The following is a 22,632-nucleotide window of genomic DNA, read 5'->3' as shown; positions in this document are numbered from 1 at the left end:
TCAGATGTAATATACTTCATACACATGAATAATTACGTGCACACATGGGCAGAACGTATACACGAATTTACCACATACGCAAAGAGTCTGGGAATGTAACCCTCACGTGAATTAAGGGCTTACTGTATATATATTACAGTAATCCCTCCAAGATCCAACGTAATAGAGCCCAAGCAATGTCTGGGACTTGGGGAAAATGCCCCTGTACAGGTACTTATAGACCCCATTGAAAGCCACCTAACTAACTGACTTACCAGACATGCACAAACCTATTTAAGACCCTGTTCACACAAATAAGGGACAGAAACCATAAAATAAATGAAAAGGAACCACAGAATGAGAAATTAGAAGTCCATCTATCTATCTATTGCCAGATGCCTTAATCCCATACGGGGTGGCCACAAACAAATCTCCTCCATGTTGCCCTGTGCCCTGCCAATTCACTGCACTGCTCCCAGCTCACACTCCCCTCTCTCATATACCTCTCCACTCCATCCCTCCATCTCATCCTTGGCCTCCCCCTCCACCTCACTCACATACACTCCTTGTCAGTCTCTCACTCTCCATCCTCTCCAAATGGCCAAACCACCTCAGTCTCTCACTCTCCATCCTCTCCAAATGGCCAAACCACCTCAAGTGTGTTTCTCCTAATACTTCCTATCACATCCACATCCATACCACAAAACTCCTTTACTTCCTCATTTGTCAGTCTGTCTCTCCATGTGACTCCACAGGCTCCTCTCAAGTAACTCATTTCCACTGCTTTCACTCTTGACTTGTCTCTCTCCAAGAATGTCCAAGCTTCACTTCCATATGTTAGAGTTATCACAATGGTGTCATGTAGTAACTTTTTCACTTCCATGCACACTTCCCTGTTTCTTATCACTGCTTTCAAGGAACCAGGAACCTTAACTTCCTTGTTGTACCCTTTCAAGCACTTCACTCTCTAAACTTCCATCCTTACTCATCGCACTACCCAAGTACTTAAATGCACTCATATTTTCCATTTCCTCCTCATCCAGCCTCACTGTACATTCACTGACTTTATCTTTCTTGAAGACCATAACTTTACTCTTCCCTACATTCACCTTTAGATTCCATTTCTTACACACTCTCCCAGACTCATCCACCAAGCCTTGCAGCTCTCCTTCGTCTTCACTCAACAACACAGTATCATCTGCAAACAACAGTACAGGGAGTTTCCAAACACTACCCTCTCTCACCAAGGCCACTCCAGCATCCACTACCCTACCTTGTACCTCTTTTATTACCCCATCCATGTACAGATTGAAGAACCATGGAGACATGACACATCCCTGTTTCAACCCACCTTCAAAGAGAAAAATTCACTCAGTTCACCATCCACACGCACTGCAGCCTTAGCACCGTCATACATACTTCTCACAGCATTCAACAACTTCCCATCTACTCCATATATTCTTATTACTTTCCACAATCCTTGACTATCCACCCTGTCATATGCTTTCTCCGAATCCATATAGATTCATACTCAGTTATATGAAATCCTGTCAGATTTTTGTATTTAATTTTGCTTAAAAAAAAAAAAAATGGATTCACAGTAAAAATGCGCTAATATTAACAGAATTGTTTCTCCTTTAGCTCAACAGCTTGCCTTGGCAGACTTCTGCTTTGTATAAATATTAATTTAACAAAAGGCATTTATTTGCACTTTGAATCAGTATTTGCATAAAATAGAAGTCTGTCAAGGCCTGTTGGCAATCTGAAATAGAAATACCCGCTAACTATGGCACGTTTTCACTCAGAATCCTATCTATCTATCTATTGCCAGACGCCTCAATCTCATTTGGGGTGGCCACAAACAAATCGCCTCCACGTCGCCCTGTCCCCTGCCATTTCACTGCCCTGCTCCCAAATCACCCCTCCCTCTCTCATATACCTCTCCACCCCATCCCTCCATCTCATCCTCGGCCTCCCCCTCCCACTCCCCCCTCTCCACCTCACTCACATACACTCTCTTCGTCAGTCTTTCACCCTCCATCCTCTCCACATGGCCAAACCACCTCAGTGTATTCCTCCTAATGCTTCCTATCACATCCACATCCACACCACAACGCTCCTTTATAGCCTCATTTGTCAGCCTGTCTTTCCATGTGACTCCACAGGCTCCTCATAAATAACTCATTTCCACTGCTGTCACTCTTGACTTGTGTCCTTCCAGCAACGTCCAAGCTTCACTTCCATACGTTAGAGTTGGTATCACAGTACTGTCATATAGTAACTTTTCCACTTCCATGCTCACTTCCCTGCTTCTTATCACTGCTTTCAAGGAACCAGCAACCTTTCTTCCCTGTTGTACCCTTTCAAGCACTTCACCCACCAAACTTCCATCCTTACTCATCGCACTACCCAAGTACTTAAACGTACTCACATTTTCCAATTCCTCACCATCCAACCTCGCTGTACATTCACTGACTTCACCTCTCTCAAAGACCATCACTTTACTCTTCCCTACATTCACCTTTAGATTCCGTTTCTTACACACTCTCCCAAACTCATCCACCAAGCCTTGCAGCTCTTCTTCGTCTTCACTCAACAACACAGTATCATCTGCAAACAACAGTACAGGGAGTTTCCAAACACTACCCTCTCTCATCAAGGCCACTCCAACATCCACTACCCTACCTTGTACCTCTTTTATTACCCCATCCATGTACAGATTGAAGAACCATGGAGACATGACACATCCCTGTTTCAACCCACCTTCAAAGGGAAAAATTCACTCAGTTCACCATCCACACGCACTGCAGCCTTAGCACCATCACATATACTCTTCACAGCATTCAACAACTTCCCATCTACTCCATATATTCTTATTACTTTCCACAATCCTTGACTATCCACCCTGTCATATGCTTTCTCCAAATCCATGTAGATTCATACTCACTTAATTATCTGAAATCCGGTCAGATTTTTTTATTTAATTTTGCTTAAAAAAATAAAAAAAGCGGATTCACAGTGAAAATGCGGTAAAATTAACAGAATTGATTCTCCATTAACTCAACAGCTTCCCTTGGCAGACTTCTGCTTTGTATAAATATTAATTTAACAAAAGGCATTTATTTGCATTTTAAATCAGTATTTGCGTAAAATAGAAGTCTGTCAAGGCCTGTTGGCGATCTGAAGTAGAAATACCCGCTAACTATGGCACATTTTCACTCAGAATCCTATCTATCTATCTATCTATTGCCAGACACCTCAGTCCCATTTGGGGTGGCCACAAACAAATTGCCTCCGTGTTGCCCTGTCCCTCGCCATTTCACTACCCTGCTTCCAACTCACACCCCCCTCTCTCATATACCTCTCCACCCCATCCCTCCATCTCATCCTTGGCCTCCCCCTCCCTCTTCCCCCCTCCACCTCACTCACATACACACTCTTCATCAGTCTTTCACCCTCCATCCTCACCACATGGCCAAACCACCTCAGTGTTCTCCTAACGCTTCCTATCACATCTACACCACAACGCTCCTTTATAGCCTCATTTGTCAGCCTATCTCTCCATGTGACTCCACAGGCTCCTCTTAAATAACTCATTTCCACTGCTTTCACTCTTAACTTGTGTCCTTCCAACAATGTCCAAGCTTCACTTCCATACGTTAGAGTTGGTATCACAATACTGTCATGTAGTAACTTTTTCACTTCCATGCTCACTTCCCTGTTTCTTATCACTGCTTTCAAGGAACCAGCAATCTTTCTTCCCTGTTGTACCCTCTCAAGCACTTCACCCTCCAAACTTCCATCCTTACTCATCACACTACCCAAGTACTTAAACGTACTCACATTTTCCAATTCCTCACTATTCAACCTCGCTGTACATTCACTGACTTCACCTCTCTCAAAGACCATCACTTTACTCTTCCCTACATTCACCTTTAGATTCCGTTTCTTACACTCCCAAACTCATCCATCAAGCCTTGCAGCTCTCCTTCGTCTTCACTCAACAAAACAGTATCATCTGCAAACAACAGTACAGGGAGTTTCCAAACACTACCCTCTCTTACCAGGGCCACTCCAACATCCTCTACCCTAACTAATCCCAATATTCTGTTAACAGTTAAATTAAGCATACTGTAGTTTTTTGACCGAATTTTGGAAAATGAGGTGTGTATGAACGTATATGGTGAAGAGTATAATATTTGCACAACAGTAACGACTGCATTCCAGCACTGAGAACTTCCGATGAGCAGCCTGCCACACTGCTTTCGTTTATTGTTATTTGATGGTACACAGAGGAATAATTTCCCTAGTATGCTTTTGTCTGTGCTTCTACACATTGGAACAAAATATTAGCAATTATTCCCCTTGTCATAAGGCATTTTTAGTGTGTGTAAGAAACGGAATCTAAAGGTGAATGTAGTGAAGAGTAAAGTGATGGTCTTTGAAAGGGGTGAAGTCAGTGAATGTACAGCGAGGTTGGATGGTGAGGAATTGGAAAATGTGAGTACGTTTAAGTACTTGGGTAGTGTGATGAGTAAGGATGGAGGTTTGGAGGGTGAAGTGCTTGAAAGGGTGCAGCAGGGAAGAAAGGTTGCTGGTTCTTTGAAAGCAGTGATAAGAAACAGGGAAGTGAGCATGGAAGTGGAAAAGTTACTACATGACAGTATTGTGATACCAACTCTAACGTATGGAAGTGAAGCTTGGACGTTGTTGGAAGGACACAAGTCAAGAGTGAGAGCAGTGGAAATGAGTTACTTAAGAGGAGCCTGTGGAGTCACATGGAGAGACAGGCTGACGAATGAGGATATAAAGGAGCGTTGTGGTGTGGATGTGGATGTGATAGGAAGCGGTATGAGGAACACGCTGATGTGGTTTGGCCATGTGGAGAGGATGGAGGGTGAAAGACTGACGAAGAGAGTGTATGTGAGTGAGGTGGAGGGGGGAAGAGGGAGGAGGAGGGGGAGGCCGAGGATGAGATGGAGGGATGGGATGGAGAGGTATATGAGAGAGGGGGGTGTGAGTTGGGAGCAGGGCAGTGAAATGGCGGGGGACAGGGCTACTTGGAGGCGATTTGTTTGTGGCCACCTCAAACGGGATTGAGGCGTCTGGCAATAGATAGATAGAGATAAATAAGCACGATGTATGCAGGCTAAACGTAAACAAAGTATACTAGGCTGCCTCTGTGTGAGTAGTGACGTCATGACCAATCAGAGGCCGTTTCAGAGTCATGTGATTTTTCAGCTACTTTATTTATTATTTTTTTGTGTTTCTGCACATTTTTTTTGGAAGTAATGGTTGACAATTATTTTCTGCATATTTTTTACCCATACAAGTATCATGCTTCAAAAAAATTTTGACCAGAAACTCGTCTATATTATGTTCATCTTTGTATGTACAGTACAGTATTTCATCCATTGGTTTTATCATGCACTTTTTTTTTTTTTTTTTTTTTTTTTTTTTTTTTTTTTATAACAGAACAGAGGAAGGAAAAATGAATGAATAAAAAAATAATCCATACACCAGATTACAGGCATACTTCATTCATAAAATATCTGTAACAGTTGGGCTTGAGCAGCTGTAGGTTGAAGTTTGGGGGGAAACAACTCTGGGGAAGCAAATTCCAGAGAGATGCAGTTCAGGGAATAAAAGAATTCTGATGGGCTGAAGTTCTGCAATATGGGTGTAAATAATAACTAACTGCTCGTAAATGAAGAAGTTGCGGCCTCTGTACAATAATCCAAGTTTTTTAAAGGCGGTTTTCAAGTGATCTGTCATGAGAGGTCCAGCTGAGGGCATTGTTAAATGAAACACCGAGAATTTTAATACTTTTGGAGACGGGAATATTAGAAGCATTGAAAGTAATACAGTATACGAATCTGGATATCCGTCTATTAGTAAATTGTATATGTATGGTTTTACTAGCATTAAATGAGACAAGGTTGTTTTGTCCTCATTCATTGATCTCAGATAAGTTTTGATTTATGGAGATGGCTGTACCGAGTTGAGAGTTAGAGATATTAGACTTTGTAAATGGGTATTTGAGTGTGAATGAACTGTGAAGTTTTGAGTCATCTGCATATGAATGGATGGGATTGTGGGTGGCAGATAAGAGATCATTAATATGAACCAGGAACAGGGTTGGTGCCAGAACTGATCCATGTGGGGCACTTGCATTAATTGAGTGGAAATTGGAATATGCATCATCTACTTTTACTCTTCTTGTTTTGTCGCTGAGATATGAGAAAAGGAGAGGAACAAAAGACTTTAGTCCATAGCAAGGGAGTTTGGACAACAGGGAATGGTGCCACACTCTGTCGAAAGCTTTAAAAATTTCATGGGTACTGCATGAGTTTCTCCTTATTGGTCAATTGATTGATGGATGGTATGAATCAAGAGAGTGAGTATGTCAGTGGTGGATCTTTTGTTGTGAAAACCGTATTGTCTATCACTAATTAAGTTGTTGGAATCAAGATGTTTGACTATGTGCTTATTAACCCGCCACATGCTGGCTATTTTTAGCCCTATCGGTCACCCCAGGCCATTTTTTTTTTTTTTTTTTTTTTTTTTTTTTTTTTTTTTTGCGAAAATGATAGATTTTGATGTGGAAACAAAGAATTTCACCATTAAAATGCTCACCGAGGCTCGGAAATCAGTTTTATTGAGTCCTGCATACTTGTGTACAGGTATAGCTGCTCTCTCACGCTCACCACGTACGTGAGAGACAGATGTTTTCTATGTAAGGAATAATCAGGTATTTGTGCTGGGAAGATATAGCAATGTTCAGTACACTTTTCTGATTACTTATTACTTCACCATCTATCACAATTTGTGTGTCTTTCTCACTGCGAATGCGATTTCTTATACTTCCTTGAAGATAGGTACAACCCGACTTCATTACGTACAGTCCTGGCACTTACAAGAAGGTATGTACAACTAGACTTCACCATATAGTCCTTACACTTACAAGAAAATATTTTTAACTTACATGAAAATATTTACAAAGTGCCTTCACTATGTACAGCACTGGGTGAGGCACACAGGCAGTGTGAGCGTGAGGGGGGGGAGCGAGTAAGTGTATGGCCTTGACGGCCTGGGGGATGGTAGAGGAACAGTTACCTTACATGCCTGCCAATTTTTACCCGCGAATCTTGAAAAATGCAGTCACAGTGACGTTTTTTATTTTAAACCATCTGAAAACGGCACTGGCACTGGCTGCGGAATTATGTCAGACCGTTTTAAAACGACACTGGCACATGGCGGATTAATTAAAATTTCAAATACTTTACCAAGAGAAGATGTGACAGCTATTAGTCTGTAATCAGAAGGGTCAGAGGAGCTTCCTTTCTTTGAAATTGGGTGGATATTGGCTTCTTTCCATGAATTAGGGAATGAAAAAGTATGTATGCATAGTCTGAATAATTTAGCTAGAGGAGAGGCAAGTTCTGGGGAACACTTTTTCAGAACAGGTGGATGAATTCTATCAGGGTCTGGAGCTTTGTTGGCTGGTAAATTGTCTAGGATGGATTTTATGTGGAACAATTTTGGAAGGGTCAAGTTCTAATACTGGGACATTCTAGCTGGAATTTCTGGCAAACAATTTCGGGAGAGTCAAGTTCTAGTACTGGGACATTGTGTCTGACTTCCACTATGGTAGAGTTTCTGGCAAACGTGCTGGCAAAACCATTCGCTTTCTCATGCGGATCATTTGTAATGTTGCCATCTGAAGCTTTTGGTGGGGGAATGGATGATGACTTGTTAAAGTTATTATTGAAAGAATTGAGAGTTGACCAGAATATTCTATTGTCATTAGGGTTGTAAGGTAGTTTTGATGCTTGATATTGAATAAAGTTTGATTCAGCGATATTTATTACAGCTTTTGCATGGTTTCTAGCAATTTTAAATAGAGTGATTCAGATGTTTTTTATTTTATGTAAGAGTTAAATGCTAATGACTTTTGGGCTGTTGCTCTGGCACAGTTGCTATCAAACCATTTTGGAGAGTTTGATCTTTTATTGAACTGTTGACTTGGTGTGAATAAATGCATACCAGCTAGTACTAAGTCATTCATGTAGGACTGGACAGAATTGACATCACTAGAGAAACAAGACTGCCATGGAATGTCAGCAAGATACTTCTAAATCCATCCCAGTTGCCCCATCAAAGTGCCATCGGGTCACCCTGACAGGTTCAGAACAGGGAGGTTTGAGGGGACTGACCAATGAGGCTTTGATGAGATTTTGGTCAGAGGATCCAAGTGGTGACAGTATTTCTATCCTGTACTGATCAGGATTATTTGTCAGGAATAGATCCAAGAGATGGGCATTATGGTCAGGATTATCTGGTATTCTAGTTGCTTGCTTTACCAACTGTGTGAGATTAAACGATTCTGCAAATAGCTCGCACTCTAGACCAGCATTATCAATTGGCAGAGTGCAATAACCATTCAACATTATGTATATTAAAATCACCCAAAATGGTAATTTCAGTGCTCAGGGCAAGGTTAAGGTTACTCAATTGTGTGGATAATTAGTCAAATACACTGGGTTCTGAAGAAGCATTTGGGTAGTGATAGACTAAACAGATATATTTGGTAATATTTAGATAATTTAATTTATATAGTGAGTAATCAAAATTAGTTGAAGAGAGGTTTAAAACAGTGTCAACTGCATATTCAGATTTGATGTAACAAAGGTGCTACCCCTGTTACGGAAGTTTGTGAGGAGATGGTAACCAGGAAAACAAAATGGGGATATTTCGGTAGAGGGAGAGATGTGTGGTTCTGTGAGGAACAGGGCCAGAGGGGCTATATTTTGTAGGAAAAAATGACCTGAATTCAGATTGGTACTGAGACCAAGGGTATTGGTGAAGAATAAGGCTGCACCTGCACTTCTCTGTTGACAAGCATGAATGGAATTTGCCACAATTGCTGCTGGCACAGTTGCTTGATGACAACCTGGAGGACCCTGTGCTCCCAGCCCTACCCTGCCAGTGGTGGCAATCTGAGATACCACCTCATTTGCCAGTAATAATGCAGCGGCCATTGCCAAAGGGAGTAGAAGTAGAAGGTGTGATATCTTACGTGCATGTAGTGGCAGAATCGGTAGAGAGGCGGCCTGCTGTCCTAATGGACCCAGGTTCGAATCCTGGCTGGGGCAGGGAACAGTTTAAAGATTTGAATTTCATTAAGAGCAGACTTTTCTGATCTACCAGATGACCCGCCGACATGTCATAAAAGTACCCCTGCTAATACCAATACACCAGTCCTGTATGAGAGCCCTAGCATGTATTCAATATGGACGGTGGGTGTTAGCGCCGAAGTGGTGACATGTAGAGGTGTATGGTACGTAGGAGGACTACTGGGCCTTGAAAGCAGGCTGTGAAGCCTATGCCTAGAGTTGGCCACAGAAAAAAAAAAAAAAAAAAAAAAAAAAAAAAGTTGAAGGTTGAGGTATTAAGAGAGTATGCTGACCTGCTGTCTATGTAAATGAAAGCACTGAAAAATGTTCAGCAATGGGAGATGGTTTGGATCAAGTCCTGAGGGCTGGTGAAACAGGAGTTCCAGCTCTCCCTGTCACCAGCTTGCCATCCACCTTGGAAGCACTGCCCTTTCCTCAACCTTTGATTTCTTGAGATGATTATTTTGAAGACTGGAATTGATGTACCGTATATACAACCCATACTGCCTATCACAGCTCATAATTTTATTCAGTCACACCTTTGTCTTGGCATTGTAGAATTGGTTTTAGATTACTTTGTGGTATATACATGAATGTATGACCATACTGGTGTCTGCATTTTTCCATTCACACTGTCTTACAGCTATTTAAAACCAAGTTGTCTCCCTTAGATAAATATTTCATCATGAAGAAGTCAAATCCCCAGTTGTTCCAAACTTCCAGTAGAGGTTGACTGAGGTACCCTAGGGTTTAATCCTTTATGGTTGGGTGGTTCTATAAGCTGAATAAAGTAATCTGGAGCAGCCAGAATAACATATCAGTTTCCCAGGCAGTCTTCAAGTGTTAATAGTCTTTTGAAATCCAAAGTTATCATCGTTTTTTTTTCTCCTGGCTTTGTTTCAAGATTTTTTTCCCTTCTCTTCCCTCCAGTACTCACTACCAACACCAAAAGGAGGAAAGCATGGGAGGAACCCTCTTTTGGTTGCAGATCAGCGTGAGGCCAAACACTTTTCCAGCAAGATGAGTCGCAAGAAAGTCAATCCCCTCCATCAGGACTATGACCCAGGTACAAAATTTTAACAGTACTACTGTACTTGCATTTCACAAAAAATACAAACGTTCATCATTGTATCATTCTAGTTAGTATAATAGTTGCCCATTACAGTACTGCTGTACTGCAATACTGACATTACAGCCAAAATAGTACCGTACCTTACTAAATTATTTCGTGAATATTACCATAATTGATTCTTAATCCATGCATATACATGTCTGCCATGATCATTGTAATCTTCTGAAATCTTTTACCGGTTTGTACAGCAAGACAGACAATACTGTCTCACATCTCACACATTTAAGACTTGGAAGTTTGAATAATGACCATCGCTCATCTCATGGGTAATCACTGGATCCTTGCGTAATCTCTGTATACTGTATGACTAACATGTAAATATACCTTCTTATCTCCTAGACCACCTGCCGTTTGCTGTGCGTGATGTTTACTCTCGTGCAGCTCAGCTTGGCTATGTAGGTGGCAAGGATCACCACCATTATTACTGGGAGAAGCGCAACCCCAATGAGCCCCAACGCAGAACTGGCAAGAAGAAAAAATGAGGGACCATTTGTAGTCAGAAATTTAAAGTTGAGGGAAGATTTGTATTCTGTAAACACTATTGATGGATATATTTACCATAGTTGCTGTGTTACTATCCTTTTTAATATGAAGTTATTACAGTATTTATGTGTGTAGTTGTGTAGCACATTATGACAGTTTGAACACCAGTATTGGGTGTGTGGTTAGTCAGTATAATTGAATTCCTTTGCAGTAGATATCATTCCATCCTTTTCTTGTGTTGTCCTGTCCGTGGACTTGAAAAGTTAGCCAGGATCAAAGTACTGTATATGAATGTCTGCCATTTCAAATTGATTGTCTTTTGTGGTGCACCATTGGTATGGTATGGAATGGGAATTGCCAGGTGTGGGAGAACAGTTTAGTTGGGAGTAAAACTCCAGAAGGGCAGGGACATTAATAACAACACTCTGGACATTTGTTTCCTAGAAACATCAATTCTCATAAGGGAATTTACTGGGTGCTCAATACAGGTTTGCACCTTTACAATAATAGTCAAGCAACTTAGACGTGGACTACTGAGTGGAAGGACAGGCGAATGAAAACTGGGATGGGGTTCGGAAGTTTTGGGATTTGATTTTTCACAAGAAGTCAACTGATCTATCACATCACCCACTGATATGTCATTAAAACATCCCCACTGATTCAGTTACACCAGTCTTGCATGAGGTAGCTGCAGCATGTTTTCAGTACAGATGATAAATATTAGCAGTGAAGGTGATGTAACTCCAGGCTCATCTGGACATAAGCCCAGTGGACTGTAGGCTGAATTTTCCCTTCTACAGTCCACCATCCTCCTTTGGGGGGATAGGAAGGGAGATAAGTAATGTTTGTACAGTTGGACAGTGGAGCAATATGGTAGTAGTAATAGTTGTTCTCTAGGCAGTCTGGCCGAACAGCCCCGAGTCCCAAAGGAAGGTCACAACTGAGACCAGGCTTTCCCACAGAGATCTCAAGAAGTGTATGTTGTGTTGTTGGCATAGGTGATTGTGTGCAGAGCAGTCTTCCATAATGTGCTTAATAATGTGGGTAGCTGTGTTGCATCCTGGACAGGTATCAGCGACGGAGTCATCCAGCCTCTTCTGATAACCTAAGAGGGTTGGATGATGCCCACATCTCAGCCTGGCCAGGTGGACCCTGTCCTCACGAGGAAGATAGGATTCAGAAGAGTGGCTATCGGAGGCCATGCATGTAGCTATATGTTGTCTTTAAATGACTGAATGGAGCAGCGAGTGATTTGAGTATAGATATGCTTCTGGAAGCTGGTCTGAGGCGGGCAAGGGGGGAGAGATGACAGTATTTGTGTATGATATCGTGTGCTAGGTGTTGTTCTGATGTTCCTTGGTGTGTGTGTGTGCTGCCATCTAGTGTAGTGGATGGTGTAGGTTTGTGGAGGCTGCGGCGGGAATTTGGGTACCTCTCATGTCTAGATTGATCCTTGACTTTGAGGACTTTGGTTTCTTGGTGTAGGTGGTCTGTGTATGTAGTAGCTGTGCAGCCTGTGATTATTTTTAGGGTCTTGTTCTGTATAGTCTGTAGAGTGTTGTAGTGTGTTTTAGTTAAGTTTGAAGCCCAAGCAGGGCTTGTATAATTCATCACTGAATGTATGTATTGTTTGAGTACTGTGGTGGTGGTTTCTTTGTTGTGTCCAAATGTTGTATGGGCAAGTGAATTGAGTCTTGGTGTTAATTTATCTTTAATGTTTGCGATGTGTTGTTTAAATGACATTGATGTATTGTAAGTTACACCAAGGATTTTGTGTGTGTGTTTGTGTGTGTGGTAGGGGAGTGTTGTTTATGGTGAGGTGTGGAATGTGACTGTGTTCTGCTATCCAGTTTGTGAGAAGGGTCACCGTAGATTTGGCTGGGGTTATTTTGAGTCTGTTTGTGATGAACTATTCGTGTAGTGTGTTGAGGTAAGGTTGGAGGATGTGTGGGGCTGTGTCTGCGTTTTGGTGTGTACATGTAAGTGTTACGTCATCTGCATACGAAGCTATGTGTATCTGGTGTGTGGGGTGTGGATATGTCGTGCATGTATAGGTTAAAGAGTGTAGGGGACAAAACAGATCCTTGGGGGATGCCATTTGTGAAGTTTCTGATGATCAAAGACTGACTGGCAAATGTTACATGTGCACATCTTCCTGCTAAGTGGTTTGCCAGCCATCATTTTGTGTTACTGTGCATGTTTGTGTTGAATATTTTGTTTGTGAGGTTGTGGCAGGGGATGGCACCAAAAGCTTTGCTAATGTCTGGTGTGACTAGGAGTGTTCTGTGTGGTGGCCTAGCTGAATTCATGCCGTCAAAAACTGTGTAAGATCTGTAAGACGAGTGTTTGTGGAGTGTAGTCCCCTAAAACCATGTTGTGATGGGACTAGGGGGGTGTGAGGTGTAACTTGTTGTAGTGCCAGTCGTTCAGTGACTTTGGAGGGGGATACAGGGGAGTGTGATGGGCCAGTGTGAGGAAGGTAACACTGGGTCTTTGTTGCGTTTGGGGGTAGTGATGATAATGCAATGCTTCCAGATGTTGGGTATTATATTGTGTGAGTAGCTGTAGTTTGATATATTGGTAAGTGCTTGTATGCCTTGTGGTCCTAGGTGTTTAAGGTGTATATTGCTTATGTTGTCTGGTCCACAGGCAGATGAGTGCTTAAGGTTGCTAATGATGTGCTTCGTCTGGTTGTAAGTGAAAGGTGCGAAGTCTGAGTCTGTGGGGAACTGTCTCTTACGTCGGATGACATGTCGGTCGTCGTGGTGGGGGTTTAGATGGCTGACATATGAAAAATGATTGATGAGAGTGTTTGCTTGTTGTTTGTTTGAGGGTATGGTGTCTGTTGTTGTGATAGCAGTGTGTGATTGTGTAGTGTTGCTGTTGGAGAGTGTGATGCTGTTTAGTGTTTTGTAGTTTTGCTGATGTTTGTTTTGTGGTCAAGTGTTTTGAGATAATTCTTCCAGTTTAGTGTTTGCTCTTCTGATATTATTTATTTGAGTGTTGAGTTCTTGTATTTGTTGTACGGCGTCTTTTGTATGGGGTGTTGGGGAGTGTCATAGTGTGTCCCGTTGACTGATGAGGCCTTGAATTTCTGGTGTGAAGTTGGGGTTGTGTCCCTTTCTGTTGCCTCTGAGGATGTGTCTTTGTCTGCATTTTGAATAATTATATTGAAAGTGGTGTTGATATCTGTGGTGGATGTACTGTTTAATGTTTCAAAGTGTTGTTTTGTTTCAGTTGTGAAGGCCTCCCAGTTGGCCCTCTTATAATTAGTGTGTGTGTGTCTGTGGCCAGCTGGGGTGATTCTGATTTTGGTATTGATGATGATTGGGAGGTGATTAGAGCCAAGGGCTCTGACCACTCTCCAGGACGTTGTGGGGGTGAGGTTTGGGGAGCAAAAGGTGATGTCTGGGGATGATGGGAGGAAGAGGGCTTGGTGTGGGATATGGGTATGTTGATGGAGATTATTAAATATGAAAAGATTATTTGATTGGGATTGTAGTACCAGCCTTCTGTCCTTGTCAGGGTTGTTGACATGCCAGGCTGACGTCTTGGCGTTGAAATCTCCACCCAGGATGATGTTGGGTATGTTAGTGATGTGGTGTATTTGTGGAGAGTAATTGTGTGGTACTGTGGGGGACAACTGGGGGGGAATGTATGTATTGGCGATTGTTACATGTGATTTGTTGCTAGTGTGTATTTTAATTGATTGTATTTTTGTTGTTGTGTCATGTGGGGGGAGAAGTGACTTTGTGTGTGCATTGGTATCTGCAAAGTTGATGGATTTGTGTACCAGGGTGATGAGTCCACCGCCACCGCCATCAGCCCGGTCTTGTCTTACGGTGGTGAAATTAGGAAATGTAGGTGCATTTTGTGTTCTGTGTAGTTTTGTTTCTTGTAAGATGGCAGTGTGTATGTTTTGTTGTTTGATGAATTGTGTGAGTTCTTGTTTTTGTGGTGTTATGCCATCTGTATTTATTTGAAGGATGTTTTTGTCGTGTGTGCGATGTGTGTTGGGTGCTGCAGCAAGGGGGGGGAGGTGGGGGTGTGGGTGGAGGGGAAGGGGTAGGAGAAGGTTGTGATGTAGGTACAGTAAGGGTTATGGTGGATTAGACTGGAGTGGAATGAGAGGGGTTGGGGGATTGGATGATGTGGAAAGAATCGGTGAGTTAGGCTGAGGAGGTGTGGAGGAAGTAGGAGTGGGGTTGGTGGGGGGGTTAGTGGGTGGGGGGAAGGAGCATAAGAAGCAGGTCCAGGTGTTTGTGTAATGTTTTCTGGATCAAGTGTTGTGCAGGTGTAGTGGGTCCAGTTCTTGCAGGAATTGCACTGAACTGAAAACTTTGTCTGTTGGCTCGAAGTGATAGGTTTTGAGCATGTTGGACATATATATTTGTTGGTTGGTCCTGGATTGCTCTCAATGTCCCCGGCTAGAAGTCATCGAGAAATGACCACTGGGGAGTCATTTCTTGGTGTAGGAAAAACGGCGTAGTTGTGTGTGTTGTGTTGCAAGATGTGGTACTTGCCCGGGCGACCAAAGCCACTCCCAGGTTCTTGGGCCCCGTGAGGGACCGGGGGGGGGTTTGCGGTGGTTTGGTCCCCATGCTGTCCTCCTCTTCTGCTTCAGCAGCCTCTGGGGGGGTAGACCCATGGCAAAGATGCCACTGCTCCAGGTTTGGAGCAATATGGTAATATTACTGTCATCAGATGAAGGCACCTCTCCAACACTTGAGGAACAGGTCATACGTGAAAAGGTGTGTTTCCTCATTAGGTGTGTGTAGGAGGACTATGGGGCCCTCAGGATATGGACTCTGTGGCAAGCATGGGACAGAGACCTGGCCTCAGCCTCAAGACCACATATTCAAAGGTCATGACCTTGGCTTGGGGGCAAAAGCATAAAGGCCTCAATTTAATTCCAGGGTCAAAACTATGTCATGACTTTAGAGGCAGATCTCACACGCACGCACGCATGCACGTTCGCGTGCGTGCGCACACACACATTCATTAATGAAGAAGGGATGACAGGGTGGTCTGCCAAAGGAGAAAAAAATGTGACCCTGCGGTAGGGCTGAGCTGGTAGTCTCTAGTCCTAATGCTGACCTCACCAGCCAACAGGTTTGTGTTTATCAGTATATAGTATACAAGCATTAAAAAATGTATATGCTTATGCATTACTGTATATTAATGTTCTTAGCGAATTTTAAGAAAATAAATAGTGTGTTGGGAAAAGAAAATAACATGCAGGATAACAGTGAAGCAGAGATGTGTGTGGGTGAGAGTTGGGTGTGGAGGGGTGGAGAAAAGATGATAGTGGGGGAGGAGGAGGAAAGCATGAGAGTGGAGGCATCGTGGCAAACTGAATATGTAGGTGAAGCTGTAAGGGCTCAGCAGGTATTGTGGTGAGGAACAGTATAAAAAAAAATGGCAGTAAAACAATTGAGTATTTGCCAGTTATTAAAAAAAAAAAAAAAAAAATCAGTGACATTAGACATTTCAGACTTCACAAAGCATTTGATCAGTGACATCAGAAAGATAAACAGTCATCTCATATGCTGTCCTTGTTTTGTTTTTATAGTCATGCCCGTGGCAGACACGTTCGTGTATGCAGTGCTGCTCTCGGGTGACTGCCCTTTCCTCCCTTCCTTCCTGCCTCTTCTGTCTTTCTTCCTTCTCTCCTCTTCTGTCTCGCTTTCCTTCATTCTTTCCTCCTCCTCTTGTCTATGGGTGACTCGACATTGATTGACAAGCCAAATGGTTTCCTGTAAACCAGGGAACCGTTTACTACGCTGGGTGGTAACCATATAACCAAGCTATGGCACCTGGACCTGGTGCCCACTGCTAATCACAGTAAACATGAGCAAAGCCATTGGTGCCATCCACCACCACAACCTTACAAACAAAATATTCAACATAAACATGCCTAATAACACAAAAAAGATGGCTGGCAAACTGTTTAGCAGGCAGATGTGCACACGTAACATTTGCCGGTCAATCTTTGAACGTCAGAAACTTCACAAATGGCGTCCCCAAAGGATCTGTTTTGTCTCCTACTCTCTTTAACCTATACATGAATGACATATCCACACACACCACAGATACACATAGCTTCGTATGCAGACGACGTAACACATGTACACATCAAAACGCAAACATAGCCACACACATCCTTACCTCAACACACTATGGTTCACCAAAAACAGGCTCAAAATTGCCCCAGCCAAATCTACGGTGACCCTTCTCACAAACTGGATAGCATAACACAGTCACATTCCACACCTTACCATAAAGACTCCCCTACCACACACACATACGCACACGCGCACGCACGCACGCACGGACACACACACACACACACACACACACACACACACACACACACACACACACACACACACACACGAAATCCTTAGTGTAACATCACATCAGTGTCATTTACACAACACATCACAAACATTATAAAGATAAATTAACACCAAGACTCAACGCCTACACAACAAAGAAACCACCACCACAGTATACAAACAATATATACGTTCAGTGATGAATTATGCAAGCCCTGCTTGGACTTCTAACCTCACACACTGGAACACTCTACAGACCACACAGAACAAGGCCCTAAAAATAATCATAGGCTGCACAGCTACTACACGCTTAGATCACCTACACCAAGAAACCAAAGTCCTCAAAGTCAAGGATCAGCTAGACATGAGAGGCACCCAAATTCTCACCGCAGCCTCCACAAACCCGCACCATCCACTACACTACATGGCAGCACATCCACACACACCAAGGAACATCAGAACAACACCCAGCACACGATATCATACACAAATACTGTCATCTCTTCCCCCCTCACCCGACTCAGACCAGCTTCCAGAAGCACATCCATACTCAGATCATTCGCCTCTCCATTCAGTCACTCAAAGACAACACACAGCTGCATGCACTGCCTCCTGATATCCACCCTTCTGACTCCTATCTCCCTCATGAGGACAGGGTCCACTTGGCCAGGCTGAGATGTGGGCATCATGCAGCCATCCTGAGTTATCAGAAGAGGCTGGATGACTCCATCGCTGATGCCTGTCCAGGATGCAACACAGCATCCCATACTATTAAGCACGTTATGGAAGTCTGCACTGTACACAATCACCTGCGCCAGCAACACAACATATACTCCTTGAGAGCTCTGTGGGAAAGCCTGGTCTCGGCCGTGGCCTTCCTTAGAGACTAATTGGGGCTGTTTGGCCAGACTGCCTAGGAAACAACTACTACTAGTACTATGGCTTAGTGAGTAATTAATGCACTCCAGCGGGATTGAGCCTGTGTAGGTTTATATCCAAGGGGTGGTTGGAGTTTATTGCTCATGTAATGTCACTCGGGGATGAGTGAGGCCGTTCACTCTCATTTTGCCTAGCCCTGGGCTCCTACACTCCTCACGGGGCACCATGTAATTGGATGATGGATGGATGATATATATATATATATATATATATATATATATATATTTGTGGTAGGTGGTGACGCTCACCATCCACTCACTCGATGTAGTGCTGCTCTCGGGTGTCTGCCCTTTCCTCTCCTCCATCCTTCTTTCCTTCCGTCCTCTTCTGTCTTCCTTTCCTTCATACTTTCTAAAATGCGTGAGCTACAGCATAGTGCCCCCAGAACTCCCCGACAGGTAACATGCGTGGGCTACAGCATAATGCCCCCGGAAACTCACCAACACCCCCACCTGGACCCCACGGAGTAGCCACAGCCAAACCGCAGGACGCAGTGCGACAACGGCACAAGCCAGCCCGGGCCGTGCGCCCCTATGACACTCAGCCTCCTCACCGTCGCCCTAGCAGGACTTCAACACTACCTTCGGGGAGAGGAATCCCCGGATCAGATCGGGGTGGAGCTGCCTATCCAGCTCCAAACAGCGCCCCTCAGGAGACGGCCGATAGCCACTCCCGCCTTCAACAGGAGTGTGCCCATAGCCTCTCCGAAGGTGTCTTCTTTGAGACGGCCGATAGCCGCCCACCCTTCGTAAGGGAATCGGTGTCTCACCGACCTAAGGGTAATCAGGAGATGGCTGCTAGCCGCTCCCGCCTTCGTCAGAAGGTGTCCTTCCAGGGACGGCCGATAGCCGCCCTACACCTCCACCTGCAGGAGACGGCTGATAGCTGCTCATCCCTCCGGCAGAAGGAGACGGCCTGTGGCCGCTCCCGCCTTCGTCACACGGCCGATAGCCGCCCCAAAGGTGCTGCCCCGAGTCAGCCAATAGCCGCTCCTCCTTCCGGCAGAAGGAGACGGCATGTGGCCCCTCCCCCCTTCGTCAGACGGCCGATAGCCGCTCCGAAGGTGCTGCCCCTGAGTCGGCCCATAGCCGCTCCTCCCTCCAGCAGAAGGAGACGGCCTGTGGCTGCTCCTGCCTTCGTCAGATGGCCAATAGCCGCTCCGAAGGGGCTGCCCCTGAGTCGGCCTGTAGCCACTCCCCCTCCCTTCTGCAGGAGACGGCCTGGAGCCGCTCCCACCTTCGTCAGACGGCCGATAGCCGCTCTGAAGGTGTCCAGAGGCGCGCTGATTCCCCCACTCGGGCCACAGCCAATAGCCAGGCCTCGGTGCCTCATAGTCACGCCCTTGCGCAGCCGCGGCCAATAGCTGGGCCCCACGGCCAAAGAGAGGTGAGAGCAGTGCTACCGCCCCAGCGTGAGACGAGTGCCCGGACCCCCGACGCAGAAGAACCCCAGAGAGGCCCTACAGCCTCTCCCAGCCTCTGCTCCCTACGCCTGGCCCTGGAGAAGACCCACCTGACGGACCCAAATTCAGGTCGGTGCCGCAGCCCCTCCCTGACGGCGCCCCTTGACTCTGGGGGCCACAGTCCTAGGGTACTCCAGGTCCTCCCCAGGACGCCTGGGCGAGATCTCCCCACGCCCCAACGGCGGAAGACCTCCAACCCCGGGCCGAGACCTTAGCCAGAGATTTCTGGACCTGTTTGGGCCCAGCCCTGAGGGCCACACCCCTGTACCCAGCCCGGAGAATACGGGCCCCTTCACCAGCTGCAGCCCCGGACGGGAGAAGACGCCCCTGCGAGTCGTCCCGTGCCCTCTCTGCACGCCCTCCCCTGGCGGTGCCCCTGTTCCGGCAGAATCGTCGCCGGCGTGTCTCCCCGCCGCCCCCACCGTATGTGATTTATGTTAAGTGTGATGTTGCCCCAAAGTTAGTGTAACAGTGATACAGTGACTTCGTATATGTTGAATAACAGGGAGAGTGTTCAGGAGAAGATAGGAGAATACGCGCTATCACGGGGCAGATTAATAAGGACGAGTGCAGGGACTAAGTTCTGGTAAATCAGACTCACGAGTGACGCCCTTGTATAAAATCAATAAGACTCCCAACACGAGAGATTCTCCTTAGTAAAATATCCAAACGTCCTTGCTACCAGGAAATAGTGAAAAGAAAGTGTTAATAATACCCTCCCGCTTGTATTACCATAAACATAACAAGACTCTCAGTGCCTTCCACCCTTCCTTAACAAATCTCCTCTCAGCAGTCAGTACGGATGTAAAAACCTGGACTAGCAATATAATCAATTATCAATATCCCCCTACTACCAGAAATTATCAAGTCAGAAGCTGTAACATCAATTCCCACCTAATATTACTATAACCATAATCAGACCCTCCGCGCGTCACCCCTCCCCCCCCCCCCGCGTGAGACCCACTCCTACTCTCCCAAGTGCACTGCGACCCTGTGTTCCAAGTAAACCTGTGCACTAAATCTAGAGTGTTGGCATCAGTGTCTGTTAAGCTAGTATCCTGTGAGATACTGATTATCTAGTTAAGGTTTTATTCTCCGCCATATATTGTGTTGTACTATCTGCTGTTTTTGTCCTGTGTATGACTGGTAATATACGTGTAAAGGTTATTGCCTGGAGTTTTTGTGTCCTACCTCTCTTTATTGCACTAAGCCCCGGTCTCGAAAGAGGACCCCGCTACACGTTAGGTGTTCTAGGACCGAGGAGTCGGGCCTTTTGCACCTAGCAATACACTTTCCTTGTCCTTCTGCTTACGGGTAACTTTACACTCCCTCTTCTGTCTTTCTTTCCTTCATTCTTTCCTCTTCCTTTTGCCTGCGAGTGACTCTACACTGAGTGACAAGCCAAATGGTTTCCTGTACACCAGGAAAATATTTACTATGCTGGGTGGTAACCATATAACCAAATTTTGGCTCATGGTAGTTTAGTGAGTAATTATTGCGCTCCAATTGGATTGAGTCGGTGAACCCCAACCATCCAAGAGATGGTTGGGGTTGATTGCTCATGTAATGCCACTCAGGGATGAGTGAGGCTGGTCACTCTCATCTTAAATGTCAGAACCAACTGCCTAGCCCCGGGCTCCTACGTTCCTCATGGGGCAATGTAGGATTGGATGATGGATATATATATATATATATATATATATATATATATAAAATGCGTGGCTTGAAAAACAATGCCCCCGAAGAATAACATAGTACCCCCGACGACAGGGCAAGCCAAGAACAGCGTAGTGTGCCCACAAATACGCCGACACCCTCACACGGACCCAACGGGGTGGCCGCCACCAGCCACCACCACTCCGGGCAACAGCGACACATGTCAGCCCGGGCCGTGCGCCCCTGTGACATGCAGCCACCACGCCGCCGCCACCGTAGGAGAAGGACACTACCTTCGTGGAGTGGAATTGCTGAGCTACCTAGGGGTGGAGTTAGAAAACATACTCCAGACGGCGCCCCTCTGGTAGAGACGATCTATGGTCGCTCCCAAAGTGTTCCGTTAGAGACGATCTATGGTCGCTCGCAAGGTGTTCCGGTAGAGACGATCTATGGTCGCTCCCAAGATGTTCCGGTAGAGACGATCTATGGTCGCTCCCAAGGTGCTCTGGTAGAGACGATCTATGGTCGCTCCCAAGGTGTTCCGGTAGAGACGATCTATGGTCGCTCCCAAGGTGTTCTGGTAGAGATGAGCTATGGTCGCTCCCAAGGCGTTCTGGTAGAGATGATCTATGGCCGATCCCAAGGTGTTCCGGTAGAGACGATCTATGGTTGCTCCCAAGGTGCTCCGGTAGAGACGATCTATGGTCGCTCCCAAGGTGTTCCGGTAGAGACGATCCATGGTCGCTCCCAAGGTGTTCCGGTAGAGACGATCTATGGTCGCTCCCAAGGTGCTCAGGTAGAGACGATCTATGGTCGCTCCCATCCTCGTGAGACGATCTATGGTCGCTCCGAGAGTGTCATGGTAGAGACAACCTATTGTCGCTCCCTCCTCGTGAGACGATCTACGGTCGCTCCGAGGGCGTGCAGAGGGAGGTGAGTAGAGAGACGTCCCCACGGCAGGAGACTGGAGCCCAGGCTTCCCGTCCCAGAGTGACCCAGACAGGCCTCCCAGCCTCCCCTGTCCTCTGTTCCCTACGCCTGGCTCTAGAGCAGACGCACCTGACGGACCCCAGTGGAAGTCGCTGCCGCAGCCCTCCCCTGTCGGCACCCCTAGACGCTGGAGACCGCAGCCCACAGTCTCTCTCGGTTCTCCCCGGGACACCCGGCGTGATCTCTCTACGCCCCCACGACGCTGGGACCTATCACAGAGGTTCCTGGAGCTATTCGGCCCCAGTCCCGAGGGCCACACGCCTGAGCCAAGTCCGGAAGCCACGGGGAGTCCAGGACACGAGAGGACGCCCTTACGAGTCATCCCGTGCCCTCTCGGCACGCCTCGCATTGGCGGTGCCCCTAGCCCAGCAGGATCGCCGACGACATGTTCCTGCCTATCCCCCTGATGAATATGTGTGATATTGTAGCACGAGTGATTTAGGTTAAGTGTGATTTCCCCTAATGTAAGTATTGTGC

The 22,632-nt window shown here is 45.6% G+C and overlaps 1 protein-coding gene across 1 annotated transcript in view; it reads left to right on the top strand.

Moving 5' to 3' along the window:
* LOC145413992 (RNA-binding protein NOB1) overlaps positions 1-10,833 on the top strand; it is a 175,004-nt gene extending 164,171 nt beyond the window's left edge. Inside the window, exons 8-9 of the mRNA XM_080283564.1 lie at positions 10,086-10,221; positions 10,627-10,833. Coding sequence (XP_080139690.1) covers positions 10,086-10,221; positions 10,627-10,769 — 279 coding nt within the window. The 3' untranslated portion in view covers positions 10,770-10,833. The remainder of the gene's footprint in view (positions 1-10,085; positions 10,222-10,626) is intronic.
* The last annotated feature ends 11,799 nt before the right edge of the window (positions 10,834-22,632 follow it).

The sequence above is a fragment of the Coenobita brevimanus genome, chromosome 98 (genome assembly GCF_032717465.1).
Source record: "Coenobita brevimanus isolate Jiangsu-jjx chromosome 98, ASM3271746v2, whole genome shotgun sequence".
In the NCBI taxonomy this organism is placed as follows: domain Eukaryota; kingdom Metazoa; phylum Arthropoda; class Malacostraca; order Decapoda; family Coenobitidae; genus Coenobita; species Coenobita brevimanus.
Note: the sequence above shows the minus strand (reverse complement) of the source record. Positions and strands in the feature narration are given on the sequence as shown.